General features: G+C 38.4%; 1 protein-coding gene and 1 pseudogene across 1 annotated transcript; one reads left to right on the top strand and one right to left on the bottom strand.

Annotated features, from left to right (window-relative positions):
* Positions 1 to 2,521: 2,521 nt before the first annotated feature.
* On the bottom strand, positions 2,522 to 5,206 carry LOC106139165 (uncharacterized; annotated as a pseudogene).
* Positions 5,207 to 6,706: 1,500 nt separating this feature from the next.
* On the top strand, positions 6,707 to 17,309 carry LOC106139164 (general transcription factor IIH subunit 4). Its single transcript, XM_060949656.1, has 11 exons — positions 6,707 to 7,012; positions 7,355 to 7,459; positions 7,922 to 8,053; positions 8,957 to 9,142; positions 11,017 to 11,089; positions 11,674 to 11,781; positions 12,538 to 12,621; positions 13,226 to 13,419; positions 14,828 to 14,942; positions 15,424 to 15,564; positions 16,341 to 17,309. Exons 1-11 carry the CDS (start codon positions 6,861 to 6,863, stop codon positions 16,482 to 16,484), a joined length of 1,434 nt encoding a protein of 477 aa, XP_060805639.1. The 5' UTR covers positions 6,707 to 6,860; the 3' UTR covers positions 16,485 to 17,309.
* The last annotated feature ends 282 nt before the right edge of the window (positions 17,310 to 17,591 follow it).

The following is a 17,591-nucleotide window of genomic DNA, read 5'->3' as shown; positions in this document are numbered from 1 at the left end:
TGTCGTAAAAGGCGACTAAGGGATAGGCTTACAAACTTGAGAATCTTTTTTTTTTTTTAGGGGATGGGCTAGCAACCTGTCACTATTTGAAGCTCAATTCTATCATTAAGCTGAACGTGACCGATCAGTCTTTTCAAGAGTGACGGCTCTGTGTACCTCACAAGCGATATAGACGTGACCATATGTGTGTACAAGTTAAAGTATATGCGCAGAAGACTTTGGCAGACGAAAATTTGATATGACTGACGACTATGATTATCGGTTACTCTTTGTCTAAACGTAGGTATACTGCCGCCATTAAAATGTAAATTTAAATAAAAATAAATACATAAAATAAAATTTTTATTACGGCATCATCTATTTTGACTGTCTCATATTCGCTTGTAGGTACCTACTCTAAGAAGCTCCCGATTAAACTTTTGGGCTTGTCCTTTTCCCTTCATGGTTTTCAGTCTTCGGCATAGTTAATTTTCATTCCTAATATTGAATTTTTATTCAGCTGACCGTGGCTTATCAGTCTTTTTAAAACTGTTGGTTCTGTCTACCCCGCAAGGGATATAGACGTTATTATATGTAGGTATGTAATTTTCATTCCAATTTCTCATCCAATCGTCTTAGATATCATTGTCTTTTTAATTTCAAGCAAGTATTGATTGAGATATGTGCAGGTATTTTTTTACATTTGACTATCTGCCTAACAACAATCGACATAGATCATCTCCTACGCATTAGGTAGTCATTTTCTAGTGCTTTTGTCCTCAGGTCGCTCAATTTGACATTTACAGGCAGATATCCCCGAGTAGAGTCCTATCCTAAAATAAATTATACCCTTAAAGAGTTTTTAGGTGAAATGTTTGAATAGCCTAATAATGTTACTTGTTCATCGCCTAAAATAAGTCATTTTAAAAACTAAATAATTCCGATTTCTTTGGGTAAACAGTTGTTGTCAGCAACAGTATCCCCATGACCTAGTGTATTGAAGGGGATAGACAGAAAACCATGAACTGCGCAGTGGACTGTGGAAGGCTCAGGATAGGTATATTATAAATTTATGAAAGCGAAATAACTCCTACTGAGAAGTGTGTATTTTTGTATGTTTCTTCATGATCTAAACGATTTTAAAGAATTCAAGCACAAAGATTGTAGTTTGCAAATGTACAAAGGCTGCCTTTTGGTAGACGAGATTCGTATACCCAGCTAAAAGATAATAAATAACAAACCATATTTTGAGGAAGTTTGTGGCGTTGTGTAATATTTGTTTACTAACGGTAATAGTGTTACTATTGTCGGCGTATTGACCTCATTCAATCATGTGTGTCTGGGTGAATTACAGATTTATGTACCTACTTATAGTGAAATTTATGTCTGCTTGGTCTTAAATTTTACTTTTTCTCAACTGGAAAGCAAATTCTACTTATTTATTTTTTTGGGAAGCTATAAAGAATCGATTTGAACAAGACAAAGTTCTAACAATCCCTTGATCAAATATTAGACAATTTGTAGCGAACGGCCACAAAATAAAAAAATAAAAATCTTGTGCATACCTACCTAAAATAGAAAATAAATCTGATAATCTAAACTCGCGACATACAAAGGAAACAATTGCATATGATTATGTTATGGATAACCCGTTGTGAATCACTGACCAAAAAATGCTTGTAGGCGATGTGACACATACCTACCGAAGTTGAGCATCCTGCTTCATTGAACTCCAAAAACCGTATAAATCTAGCACAGACTATTTCGAGCGCGCCATCGGGAGAGTGTGGTGATACCAGGCTATTCCGGGCGAGGCAGGTTTTCGGGGAATGTCAACAAACCGACGGGCACTCATTCAATGAACTCTATGCAACGCCGGTGGCGGACCGGTCCTGCTCGGTATTCATAAAAATTATGCTCCCAGACGCTCAATGGAAGCAGTGCTTGTTTGCGCTCAACAACATTATAACTACTGAATGACTCGGTTCTTATTTAGGGGTTTTAAACATTTGAATTTCGCATTTTCCAAATTCAACTATTTTATCTATGGTTCGTGTAAACTTTAAACTTTAAACCACGGATCACGTATCAATCCGTGATTTACAAATGCACCGATTAGAAATGAATTAATTACCTACAGCACTTTCGTTCGCGTGTCAGTAATATTACTACACCGGTTCATTGGTCAATTTCACGAGCCGTTTTGATACTTATATTTGTACTAATTGTAAAAGGCAGGTGTTTCGTTCAATTGCACAAGTTTACGAAAAGCGATTTCTCGAGTAGGCGGTGTGACGTGTTACGGCCTCACCACATTATCTGAGAGTATTGCCCAACAATAGATAGATCATAGGAATAACTGATAGCTAAAGACTTATGAAACTTGTAGTCGATGTAGTTCAAGTTGAAACAATGATTAACATCGTAAAGGTAACATCAAAGACCAAATAGTGTACGGCTATTTATCGTATAATGGCGTACGTGAGTGTCAGATAAAAAGGAGTATTTTGAATGAAAAATATTTGCTAAGGATTTAGTTTCGTATAATTTTCTTTTAACAAATGATCAATAGAAAACTGTATAATTAACAAGTAGCGTCTTAACAGATACTTCAAAATTATAAGGATGAAGGTAATATTATACAAGTACTTTGGAATGTTCGTATAGACAACCTCATATGAATCAGTTTACGACACACCCGGGCAGACGGAGGGCCGGGCCGGCGGCCGGGGCTGCGCACTCGTCAACAGGTGAAAACGCCACAGAATGGTCCACTAGGGTCTTTATATAAAATAGCCCTGCGTCGTCAGCCCTGCCCTGCGTCGCAGCCTATTGATTTGACAAAGTTTACTATTTTTTTACAGCCACCAACCAGTGCGGATTACCAAACAAAAGAGATAACATTAGATATTAAATAGAGAGCATGAAAAGTTTATGTTGCAATGAATGTTACACAGCTTCATACACCATGGATACAATGTATATAAACAGCTGATGATGATTAAGTAGAACATACATTTTCGAACATTTCTTTACTCACATGGTATACGAGACTAAAACGAAATATTGCTTGAGGCAAGAATACAGACAAAGCCACAGGCAATCTACACTGGCCGGCAACACATTTTACACCATCCAATGTAAATATTAAATTTTTACAAAATACAGGACAAAATGGAGATTCATAATGAGATTACAATAGGGCACAATACGCGAGGCCAAGTTTAGCAGGGTGAATGAAATGCAACCATTATGTTTAGTAGGCTTGGCTGCCACGATCAAGATTAACTAAGTAAAGCAGTCAATAAATAAACCATCATAAATATCTAATAAATACCTACACAGGCTATATTTACAGGGAGCCTTCCAATAGGGCACATTTCAGCCTTCAAACAAATATAATACAGCACTATCCCAGAGGGATATCAGGTATAAATTAAAATAAAGTAAAGCTGCCGGCTTAATTGTATTACAAAATAATACTGACACCAGTAAATACTCTATCCACGATGGAATGTGCGGGCTCTCGCCCCGACGGCTATAGGAACCAACTACTCGCTGCCTCGCACAAGCATACAATTCATCACAATTCTATTTGTATAGAATGGAATATAATAAATACAATTAACATTGATTGACAATTACCTATACAGTACTCTGGCCTGAGACCCAGTTTACCAGTAACTTTTGCTACATTTAACAAACAATAACATGCAGTGTGGCAGCCTGCCCCCTCATAGGGTGGCACCCTGCTCACACCAGCCACTCGGGCCAAACAGGCACAGGTCCATCTTTATCCTGTTTCTAACCAGAAAGAAGCAAATTGGAAAGTGCCTCTTTGACCCAAGAGGCAACTTTGGCCACTGTATCTACAGATACAGTGCCACAACAACATATAACATTATAACAGTTCTACTTGAAGCGAGTAGCAAGGTACATGGTCGTTGTTTGATCTCACACATCCAATATACACTGAATGAACAAAATACAGAATACAATTCACAAAATGAACACTAGGAGACTGAAATTTTGGAATCGCACTTCCAAAGGTATCCGATCATATATACAAAGAAATTCCTTTGAAATAAATTATAAACTTCGTAAAATAATTATCACATAAATTTTGCTTATATCTTTTGTTCTCTCAACATAACTTAACACATAATCTATCTATATGTACACGACAGTATAAACAAGACAGTCCACGCTGTGCTAGTGAGGTGGAGGCGCTGGCTGGTCGGGCAGCGCCTTGCAGAGCGCCACACGGCCGCGGGGCGCCGCCACAGCCACCAGCTGCACTTGGCCGCGCTCCTCCGAGAACGGCGGTGCCTTCGCCCGCCGGTGCAGCCGCACCCACGCGCCGAAGCAGACTAGAATGGCCAGGAACACCGCCACGGTCGCGCCGCCCGCGATCGACGCAGTCTCCATCATCAGCTGGCGACTCGTCAGCACGTACGAGTCGTCCAGATCCTTGAACTCGCACCGCTGACCCACGAATCCGCTGCGGCATTCGCAGTTGTAAATTGGACTGTCCGATATCACCACAGTAAAACACACTCCGCCGTTTAGGCAGTAATAATCAGAGTACTGTTGCTCGCACTTAAAGGTGGGGAAGGTTACGTTGAGCCGCGGCTGCGGCGGCGGCGGCGGCTGCGGGCGCTGCGGCCTCGCGGGCCGCGCTGGCCGCTTGGAGATGGAGCTGGAGCAAGCGCCCGCCAGCGCCCAGGCGGCAGACACTACCGCCCACCAAACTACCAACGATTGCATTTTCCGCACGATCCGGAGGGTCGGCGCTCACGGTACGTGCACGATTTTGACATTGGACGGTGACTTATACGAAATCCGAGAGGCGATGACATGACCGCTTTCGAATTTCGAACACGAACCCTTCGCTCGCATCCGCGTCGGCGGTCCGCCCAGACATGTTTCCTGTGTTAACTTTTTTTACGTCGACGATCACTCGCTCATGACGGAGGCGCGGTTTCTAAAGGCGCCCGAGATATTGCATCGATCCCTCCTCGGGCATGTCGAAAGTAAAACACTAAACACGGCTTAGAACCTTTGATTGATAGTCGTGGTTCACAATTATTCACGGAGCACATATAGGTACACAATGTCCCGTTCGAATGATACACACAAAATGGTGCTGAGCGAATCGCAATCACACTACGCTCGGCGAGTTGTCTATGCGCGACTGACGGAGGAGAGCGACTACTACATCCGCCATCTGCCGACGAGAATGAATGCGGTGAACTCGGCGCCCTACACTTGTGTGCGTAAGTTGTTCCTCTGTACGTATTTGGAAACTAAACTACACACATGCTTCGTACAAACCAGTGTGAGTATTATTTTTTTTGTAGGGAATTACATGAATAGGTTGGTAGGTAGGAAGCATTATTTTCTTTTCTCAAATGATCCAGTCGCGGGCCCGGTCTGCGAGGATGCGAGGATTACAATAAGTTGCATTGAATTTGTCTTTTTAGATTTAATTTCTTACAGTATTATTTTATTACCAATTCTGGTCAGTATTTATTTCATAATCGATTCAAGGCCATGGCCACTCAGGTCTTTTTAGATAGGTTCTTATGTTTTAATCGATAATAATGAAAATATAATAACTTTACATATTTCAAAAACATAAACTCAATATTCTGTCAGTTTACAGGTCAACTAATCAAGCCTTAAACCTTTTTGATCTACCTAAATCAAAATCACAGATCAAAATGCAAACTTGTCCAAGTAGGTAATTACTTAGGTACAATATTTTTTTACATAAAACCTAATGATTATTTTTGATTTGCTTATGTAGTAATTTGGGGACAACGTTCTACAACTTCATTTTCATGCTCACCTATGTCAGGACAGTAGGTAGGTACATATAATGCGTAATATGAAAAGCATAATCTGAGCGTGCCATCATAAATATGTCTAAGTTATATACGTAGCAAAAATTAAAAAGTGATCAAGCTTTCATTAATATATATACCATCCAACCAAGCTAAATAAAGACCAAAAGAACACGCAATACCAGCAAGCAGGACCACGGAATATAATAACACGATAGCAGACCCTGAGAAGCGGAAATAAATAAATAATAAAGTAGAAAATCCTTGATGGTAGATCTAAGAAATTACGTTACTGCTGTGCCCTATACCAAAAATTTTTATATTTGCATAAATAAAAAACCTTACTTGAACGAAAATATTAATAATCTTCATATTTGGGGCGTGATTCCACAATAGATAGCTATGAAATCGCTCTTAGATGGGTCGGCCATTGTTTTTTTTATGAACTTTTGTACTGAAAGCAAGAAAATTGGAAAAAAAAACAGTATTAATTTATAAATATTTAGTTTTTCAAAGAAAAAATTAAAGAGATAGAAATATAATATGTATAAAAAAATTGAGTTTAGGCAATTGGAACAGTTAAGAAGTTTAGTGAACGGATAGATACAATTTATGCCTTTTAGCATCCCACAGCGACCTTTGTTTTGTTTGGTTATATGTACCTACATGGGTAAATTATTTCGGACAAACCTATAACGGTCGGACCAAAGTACTCTGTGGATGGACCAATCCACAGTACCAACCAGATTACCAGACAGACGGACTCATCCGGTCCTATCGGTCGATAATCGAATAGAATGTATTCAATCGGATCGAATTTGTTTTTTGCCTTATAGCAACACTTTCTAACTAGTCTTTTTGACAAATGACATACCAGAAGTGACAACGACAAGCGAGTTGAATTAAAGTGAAATTGCATTTGTTTGTATTGTACATTGAGGTGTGATAATATTTTCAGTATTTTACTATAAAATTATAATAAATAAGTAGAAACAATATTTTGTATTACAAGTATTGCTAGAGATATTTCTAACAATGTCAGAGTCTTCGAAATCTAAATCTTCGTTAAATTTAAATCCGGCTCCGACGTTACAGTGCAAAGATCTTCACGAATATTTGAAGAGCCGCTCGCCTCAGTTCTTGGAGACTTTGTATAACTATCCTACTATTTGCTTGGCTGTTTATCGGTAAGATGATTAAAAGAACTATTTGTTATTGTATCGTATTTATTTTTACAAATTTTCGAGGTCAGGAAGGCCCAACTGTCTCAACAGGCCTCCACGGTTTATTGGCCTGCCACTTTCCAATCTGCAACTCTGATACAAAAGTTTTCAGAGTCTTCTGAACCTACTAAATAACTAAGTATACATAGTAAAATAAAGAGTAAAACGAAATTTCTATCTAAATTTTTGCTGAATTTAGCTTTTCAGTGTTTTCATGACTGTTGGCTCGAATTTTACTATCCTACAAAAATATATATAGTTAATAATATGAGTGTAAGTACACCAGGTACAAATTTTCTGCTGTAGGGAACTACCGGAACTGGCACGTCACTTCGTAATCCGCCTGTTGTTCGTAGAGCAGCCTGTGCCGCAAGCCGTGGTCACCTCCTGGGTCTCACAGACATACGCCAAGTGAGTTTTAGATAAATAGCCAAAGGATGTCTGGAAGAAATTGCTTAGCAATAAGTCTGCGTTTGCTCAACATAGTCTTAATATATGTTTGTCAAAAAGTGAGTTTTGGGGTTGCTAGCGCACCATGACTTAGTTAGCACACCATGACTAAGACTTAGGCCTTATTCTAAAAACAGTATGAGTGAAATATAAATGATATTCCACTTAATAAATCTTAGTTTTATCTAGAAATTTAAACAATAACCTGTTACATATCCTTTAGAGATTAGATGAATAAAAGTTTATAATATGTATAAGTAGGATAATTCTAAATTAATACAAGAAGTGGATCATAATTGTCTCTTTTTATTCAAAAAGGAGATTTTCAAAAGCCAACTAATGATATGCTTTTTTTTAAGAAACCCCCTTATCTGTATAAAACATGTTTTCAATATAAAATAAGTGCCTATATTTAATTTTCAGAGAGCAAAGCAAAGCGTCAGAAGCACTATCAGAGTTATTAGTGTGGCAAGAGGCGCCGATCCCCGGCGGAATGCCTGGGTGGATGCTGGCGCAGTCCTTCAAGAAGAACCTGAAAGTAGCTCTGCTGGGAGGGTAAGCTGTTATTAATTTTAGATGACCTATGCCTCGACAGATAACAGGTCATGATTACAGCCACTTCATTGTAGAATCCCTCAATTTATAGACATAGTAGCATTAAGAATGTTTGCTGTTCATTTTGTTGATTTCCGAATACAGACTTGTACCACTTTTTTAGGTAAATAGAAACATTCAAAGGCTATATTTAATGTGGACTTAGCTGCAATTAATTAAGTTTTAAATACCTCTGGTTCTAAATCAATCTTGATACAAAATCAGAGCTTGTGTACAGATTCAAGATTTCTTGTAAGTATAATGATTATACAGGAAATCTTGAATCTGTACATGATTAAAACAGACAAATAAATTTGTAATCTAAAGCAGTACAGATTAATGGCATGTTAAAAAAATTGGTTAATATGAAATTAAAAATAACAAAGAAGAAAGATATGGTATATAGATTTTTGCATCCAAAATATCTAACAAATACATACATACATATATATATGTATGTATGTATTCTCTTGTGGGGTAGACAGAGCTAACAGTCTTGAAAAGACTGAATGGCCATGTCAGCTATTTTGCTTAATGATAGAATAGAGATTCAAATAGTGACAGGTTGCTAGTACATCGCCTAAAAAAAAGAGTCCCAAGTTTGTAAGTCTATCCCTTAGTCGCCTTTTACGACATCCATGGGAAAGAGATGGAGTGGTCTTATTATTTTTTGTATTAGTGCCGAGAACCACACGGCACTAAACCGTACAAATACATACATAAAATCATTCCTCTATTGGTAGTCAGCGACTACATCTTTCCAATTGTCACGATCCTAACGTAATTGTTTCGCTACATCATGTAGATGTAGCGAAGGAATTACGTTGACATGACGTACGTGACGATGATGACGATGATGAGCAGGGGCAGGCCGTGGAGCCTGTCGTCGTCGCTGGAGCCCGACGGGCGGGCGCGCGACGTGCCGTTCCTGGACGCGTACGCGGCGGAGCGCTGGCAGTGCGTGCTGCACTACATGGTGGGCAGCGCGCAGACCGAGGGCATCAGCGCGGACGCCGTGCGCATCCTGCTGCACGCCGGCCTCATGACCAGGTCAGATCCACTGCCGGACGTCATTCCCCTTTCATTTACATACATATCATCACGTCTGTATAGCTTACGGGGTAGACAGAGCCAACAGCCTTGAAATGACTGAAAGGCCACGTTCAGCTGTTTGGCTTAATGATAGAATTGACATTCAAATAGTGACAGGTTGCTAGCACATCGCCTAAAAAAAGAATCACAAGTATGTAAGCGTATCCCTTAGTCGTCTTTTACGACATCCATGGGAAAGAAATGGAGTGGTCCTATTCTTTTTTGTATTGGTGCCGGGAACCACACGGCATCGGACACCGGACATCATTCCTTTTTCATCTCTAATTATAACGCTATTCTCATGACCAGGTCACAGCCCCTGCCGGACATCATTCCTTTTTCATTTCTAATAATAACGCTATTCTCATGACCAGGTCACAGCCACTGCCGGACATAATTCCTCTTTCATCTCTAATTATAACGCTATTCTCTTGACCAGGTCACAGCCACTGCCGGACATAATTCCTCTTTCATCTCTAATTATAACGCTATTCTCATGACCAGGTCACAGCCACTGCCGGACATAATTCCTCTTTCATCTCTAATAATAACGCTATTCTCATGACCAGGTCAGATCCACTGCGGACCATCATTCCTTTTTCATTTCTAATAATAACGCTATTCTCATGACCAGGTCAGATCCACTGCCGGACGTCATTCCTTTTTCATTTCTAATAATAACGCTATTCTCATGACCAGGTCAGATCCACTGCGGACCATCATTCCTTTTTCATTTCTAATAATAACGCTATTCTCATGACCAGGTCAGATCCACTGCCGGACGTCATTCCTTTTTCATTTCTAATAATAACGCTATTCTCATGACCAGGTCAGATCCACTGCCGGACGTCATTCCTTTTTCATTTCTAATAATAACGCTATTCTCATGACCAGGTCAGATCCACTGCGGACCATCATTCCTTTTTCATTTCTAATAATAACGCTATTCTCATGACCAGGTCAGATACACTGCCGGACGTCATTCCTCTTTCATCTCTAATTATAACGCTATTCTCATGACCAGGTCAGATACACTGCCGGACGTCATTCCTCTTTCATTTCTAATTATAACGCTATTCTCATGACCAGGTCAGATCCACTGCGGACCATCATTCCTTTTTCATTTCTAATAATAACGCTATTCTCATGACCAGGTCAGATACACTGCCGGACGTCATTCCTCTTTCATCTCTAATTATAACGCTATTCTCATGACCAGGTCAGATACACTGCCGGACGTCATTCCTCTTTCATTTCTAATTATAACGCTATTCTCATGACCAGGTCAGATCCACTGCGGACCATCATTCCTTTTTCATTTCTAATAATAACGCTATTCTCATGACCAGGTCAGATACACTGCCGGACGTCATTCCTCTTTCATCTCTAATTATAACGCTATTCTCATGACCAGGTCAGATACACTGCCGGACGTCATTCCTCTTTCATCTCTAATTATAACGCTATTCTCATGACCAGGTCAGATACACTGCCGGACGTCATTCCTCTTTCATTTCTAATTATAACGCTATTCTCATGACCAGGTCACAGCCCCTGCCGGACTTCATTCCTTTTTCATCTCTAATTATAACGCTATTCTGATTCTAAGTTTTTGATAAGGTACACTTAATAAAAAAGTATTTTCCAAAAAAGTAAAGGTTTGGAAAGGCTTGTAGTTTTGGAAAATATCATCATCATAAATTAATTCTTATAATCACGTCTATATCCCTGGCAGGGTAGACAGAGTCTTGAAACACTGACAGGCCATGTTCTCCTGTTTATCATCATCATTGTATAATATTAAGATAATGTTTTTTTTTCTTTTATTACAGAGATGCAGAAGATGGTTCAGCAGTTATAACCAGAGCGGGTTTTCAGTTTCTACTACTGAGTACGGCCAAACAGGTTAGCTTTTTTTTTTTAATAAACTACTAGCTGTCCCGGCAAACGTTGTATTGCCATATAAATAATTTTTAAGTAGTTTCATACCACAACCATACTTATAGGCCACATTCAGTTGTTTGGCTTATTGATAAAATTAAGATTCAAATAGCCCCGTCGCCTAAAAGAAGAATCTCGAGTTTATAAGTGTTGAATATTTAATGGCGCCTTCCATAATGTCATTTGTATATTTTCTTCCGTTCAAAAATAAACGCTATACTGTGTGGCTGCATAAGTGTGCTCTTATTTAAAACATTTAATAATATTATATTTAAATTGATTTCATACAATTAAAATAAAAATAATCCTATCCCTTAGTCGCCTTTTACTACATCCGTGGGTACGAGACAGAGAATGGTCCTTTTTTTTATTGGTGCCGGTAACCACACGGCACCACGAATGTTAAATACAAATACTTTATTTGCTATAAATGCGATACAATTATAGGTGTTACAATGCATATACCTACATTTCGCGCATTTAACCAGTCATGGCATGCAAAAAAACAATACTGTTGCAAACCCCTAATCTAAAAATGATGATTCCAGGTGTGGCTTTTCCTCCAGCACTACCTCCACACGGCGGAGAAGCGCAGCCTGAGCGCGGCGGAGTGCCTCGCTTTCTTGTACCAGCTCAGTTTCAGCACATTAGGCAAGGTAATCATCTTATTGTGCCGTGTGGTTTTTGGCACTATTTGATAAAAGAAGGATAGGTACCACTAACCTCTTCTTTTTGCCACATGGATGTCGTGAAAGGCGATTGAGAGATAGGCATATGTACTTGGGATTCTTTTGAAATGGGAAATGGGCTGGCAACCTGTATCTATTTAAATCTCAATTCTGTCGTTAAGCCGAACAAATGAACGTGGTCAATCAAGACTGTTGGCTCTGTCTACCCCGCAAGGGATATAGACGTGTTAATAATATGTATGTATGTAATTTTTAATAGGATGTTACCTATAACTAATTTAAGCCGAGAGAGGGGCGCCAAGAGCGACGTTACAACTGTTTGCCGATCGACTGGATGAGCAAGTGATTTATTTGTTTGTTTGTATATCTAATTATAACTACTACAGTTATAATTAGATTTAAGTTATGTGACGTCAATAAGTGATACCTTGTATCCAATTTTGAAAATAAATCTATTCTATTCTATTCTATTCATTTAACAAAATTTTATTAGTAAATAAAAATAACAATGCACAATGGCGGACTTATCCCTATGAGGGATTTCTTCCAGTCAACCAGGTAACACAAAGAAACATATCTAGTATTATATTATTTCTTTTATAACTATGTACTATTTCATGTAACTATGTAAATTTTTGTGCAATAATGACAAACAAACAAACACATTCATCATTATTTTAATTCTCAATGTGTGAAATAATTTGTTTTCTTTTTTTTTTTAAGGATTATAGCACGGAGGGTATGAGCAATAACATGTTGGTATTTCTACAGCATCTCAGAGAATTCGGCTTGGTTTACCAAAGAAAGGTATTTTAAAATTAAATTTATTATATTAATTTTCTTGAAATCAAATATTGAAGTATGAAGTAATTTTTATTTATTGTAACAAATAACAAATTGACATTATATTAATCAAACTAATTCAGCATTTTATTAAGAATTAATCAATTGACTTAAGTGACTTATGTATAATTTTATAATAATTTGCATGCTATATTCATGGCTGACCAGGAGGAAATATGTTTTGTTTTTTTTTTACACCTTTTGTAAACCCTAGTCAAAAGCAAATAAATATTCTATTCTATTGTGATTGATATAGAATTTATTTTTAGTCAACTTTTCATATTCCTTACCTCCGTTCAGCCGGGGCGGGGGGTCGCTAGTTATTCATCAAATGACAACATAAATAAACTACGTTAGTGTATTTTTTTTTTATGAAGTTTATGCTCAGTATTTCGCTGTACATTTATTTTATTTTTTATATTATTTTACTATATACATTGATATATTTATCACAGTATGTCTTTATACTGGTGGCTCATAAGATATATATTATATATAGGGCATATATATATATTTCACTATATATATACATATATATATAGTGAAATGTATGTGTATGAATTTTTAGCGCAAAGCAGGTCGCTTCTACCCGACTCGGCTCGCCCTGAACATAGCGTGCGTTCGCGAGGCCCCCCCCGCCGCGCTGGCTACGCCCGCCACGGCCGGCTACATCGTGGTGGAGACCAACTACCGCGTGTACGCGTACACGCAGACCAGCCTGCAGGTCGCTCTGCTGGGGCTGTTCACGGAGCTCATATACAGGTGAGTCGGATTCAATTATATATATAGGTGACTCGGATTCAATTATATATACATATAGGTGACTCGGATTCAATTATATACAGGTGACTCGGATTCAATTATATACAGGTGACTTGGATTCAATTATATACAGGTGACTCGGATTCAATTATATACAGGTGACTCGGATTCAATTATATATAGGTGACTCGGATTCAATTATATACAGGTGACTCGGATTCAATTATATACAGGTGACTCGAATTCAGTTATATACAGGTGACTCGGATTCAATTATATACAGGTGACTCGGATTCAATTATATACAGGTGACTCGGATTCAATTATATACAGGTGACTCGGATTCAATTATATACAGGTGACTCGGATTCAATTATATACAGGTGACTCGGATTCAATTATATATAGGTGACTCGAATTCAATTATATATAGGTGACTCGAATTCAATTATATATAGGTGACTCGAATTCAATTATATATAGGTGACTCGGATTCAATTATATACAGGTGACTCGGATTCAATTATATACAGGTGACTCGAATTCAATTATATACAGGTGACTCGAATTCAATTATATATATAGGTGACTCGGATTCAATTATATATATAGGTGACTCGGATTCAATTATATATAGGTGACTCGAATTCAATTCAACTTCTTCATTTCATGTTATGAATAAAAAAAAATAATTGCATTCTTCAGCACACGCGCTTTAGAACCGGCAAGTAGTTATAATTAGATTTAAGTGATGTGACGTCAATAAGTGAGACTTTGTATCCACACAATATTATTATTACATTATTATTACTCCTTCCCGAAGTGGTAGGCAGAGACTATACTCTTTCCACTTGCCACGATCTCTGCACACTTCCTTCGCTTCATCCACATTCATAACTCTCTTCATGCCAGCTCGACGGTTTCGGGTTTCACTTTGTATCAACCAATGTTGTTAAACCACACGTTATTTATTTGACGTCAACCAATGTTGTTAAACTATACGTTTTGGACAATAATTAAGCGATATGAAGTATCCTATAATAATGAATAAAAATTTTGAATTTGAATTTGTATTTATCCAATTTGAGTAAATAAATCAATTGTAAAATTGAAAATAAATCTGCCGTGTGGTTCCCGGCACCAATACAAAATAGAATAGGACCACTCCATCTCTTTCCCGTGGATGTCGTAAAAAACGATTAAGGGATAGGCTTACAAACTTGTAATTCTTTTTTAGGCGATTGGCTAGCAACCTATCACTATTTGAATCTCAATTCTATCATCAAGCCAAACAGCTGAACGTGGCCATTCAGTGTTTTCAAGACTGTTGTCTCTGTCTAGCCCGCAAGGGATGTAGACGTGACCATATGTATGTATGTATGTAAATCAATTGTATTCCCTCCATCAGGTTTCCGAATCTAGTGGTGGGCGTGCTGACCCGCGAGTCGGTGCGGCAGGCGCTGCGCGGCGGCATCACGGCGCAGCAGATCATACACTACTTAGAGCAGCATGCGCATCCGCAGGTATTGGTTCAACATTCATTCATGCTTTTTAAATGTACCTAGACATAGTGCATTCGTCAACGATTTAGATTTAAGAGATCTATATTAGTGCCGTGTGGTTCCCGGCATCAATACAAAAAAAGAATAGGACCACTCCGTCACTTTCCCATGGATGTCGTAAAAGGCGACTGAGGTATAGGCATACAAACTTGGTATTCTTCTTTTAGGCGATGGGCTAGCAACCTGTCGCTATTTGAATCTCAATTCTATCATTAAGCCAAACAGCTGAACGTGTCCATTCAGTCTTTTCAAGACTGTTGGCTCTGTCTACCCCGCAAGGGTTATAGACGTGATTATATGTATGTATAGGTATGTGGGTGTGTGTCTAATAGTATCTTATATCTAACAGAGAATGAGTAGTTATAATGGCGTGACCATATGTATGTATGTATGTACATAAATATATAAATATAAATAAAAATAAATGATGTTTAACTTGCAGATGTTGAAGACGGAGAGCGGCCTGATCCGGCCGACGTCCGTGTTGCCGCCCACCGTGGTGGACCAGGTCAGGCTGTGGGAGTCCGAGAGGAACCGGTTCACATACACCGAGGGCGTGGTCTACAATCAGTTCTTGTCGCAGGTGGGGTCTATATCCATTGTGGGGTAAACAGAGACGATAGTGTTGAAAAGACTGATAGGCCACGTTGAGCTGTTTGGCTTGATGATGGAATTGTGATTTAAAAAGTGGAAATTGCTAGCCCGTCGTCTCAAATACCAAGTTTATTAGCCTGTCCCTTAGTCACATTTTACGACATTCATGAGAAAGAGGTATATGTTAGTTATTTTGTTTATATTGTAACTTAATGTGAAGCTGCAGTGATACAAATAAAGATTACTTGTTCTTATTCAAGATGATTATTTCAGTAGATAAACCGTGAAGAGGTAGCAAACAAACATATCAAATCTTTTTCTTCCTTTTTTTTATTATAATAAATTGATTTGGTGCTGAGATTAAGGAAACACATTATATACTTAAATGTTTTCTGGAGGTGGGCGTTGACATCTGCGACATAGTTACAATACAGGGTGACTAGAAAAATAATTTATTTTTCAGACATTTATTTACATGTTTAGTTTTAATTTCTTTTTGTAGTATTGGTCTTTAATAAAGCGTGTGACGTAGTTTTTGAGGGTTTTTTAAATGTGAAAAAAATGACGTTTAATTTAAATAAAAATAGGCTCAAACGACTCAGAAGCATGGGTATAGTCTATGTTTAAAAGGATGCAGATAGAATTTAATCATTATCCTATGTAATTTAAATTGTACTTGTTTAAATAAATATTTTTCATTTTCAAACAGATAGTTGGGATTGTTGGTACGTAAGGTCATATTGAACCTTCCGTTTCATTTCTCAGGCCGACTTCGCTCTCCTGCGCGACTACGCCAAACAGCAGGGCGTCCTGACCTGGCAGAACGAGCGGACCAGGACGATGATCGTCACCAGGGCGGGCCACGATGACGTCAAGAAGTTCTACAAGAGGCATTCGAAGAGCTCATAACGTATGCGCTAATGTTGGATAATGTGTGGGGGGGGAATCTACCTGTAGGCTGGTGTGGTGCCTGGGGAACCGCGCGACAGACATTATGATATATTTATAGATACATACATATGATCACGTCTTTATCCCTATCGGGGTAGACAGAGCCACCAGTCTTGAAAAGACTGATAGGCCACGCTCAGCTGTTTGGCTTTGTGATAGAATTGAGATTCAAATAGTGACAGGTCATGTCATATTTATAGGTATTTATAAATATCCATGCAATAAAACCACAGGATAGCTTGGACACGAATGCCATCTATTTCAAAGATGCGCGCGCATAGTATGCCGCACCATAGATAAACAAGAACATAACAAGAAAGAGTTTGTTTAACATTTCATACTTTTTTGGACATATATATCACATTGTCGAGTCGGAGGCTGTATTTATGCTCCCAGTATGTGAAATTTTAATATTGCGATTTAGCATACGCGCTGTGATTGGCCGGTGGCGTATGACGTTTGAGATGTCGCCGCAGTCTTCGCTGCTATTGGCTGAGCGTGTCGTATTCTCGCTGTGATTGCTTGATAGCGAGTGACGTTAGTAATGTCGCCGGAACTTACAAAGTTAATAGGACAGTTGTCTTCACTTGCCTCTCACTCTATTTTTAATGTAATACGAAGTGTTAAAAAGAGAGAGAACATTGAAGTTATGCCTTGTTAACTTTCGTGTTTAAGTGGACTGGGTATACTTTGATTTTACAAAGTCTAAAGTTTAATATAATAAGGTTAAACGCAATTACAGCAATACCATAGTTATGATTAAGTGTTAAAATACCTTGTACATTTTGTAAATAAATTTTTTTTTATATATATATATATATTTGGTCCGTTTTTTTGTAATTTTTTCTTCCTCCTTGCTTTAGTCCCGGTTGTATCCTCACCACTCTTGAAAAAAGCCCGGGGTGAGCTCTTGACTATGGATCCTGGATTGTGTGAGTCAGGTTTTTACACGAAGCGACTCCCGTCTGACCTCCGCAACCTTTGCAGGGAGGGGAACATAACCCGTATTGGATCGAGTATGTTTACATATCCAGTTGCCTGAATGTTTTCCCTTACGGTACGAGC

This window comes from Amyelois transitella, chromosome 19, assembly GCF_032362555.1.
Source record: "Amyelois transitella isolate CPQ chromosome 19, ilAmyTran1.1, whole genome shotgun sequence".
NCBI lineage: Eukaryota > Metazoa > Arthropoda > Insecta > Lepidoptera > Pyralidae > Amyelois > Amyelois transitella.
Note: the sequence above shows the minus strand (reverse complement) of the source record. Positions and strands in the feature narration are given on the sequence as shown.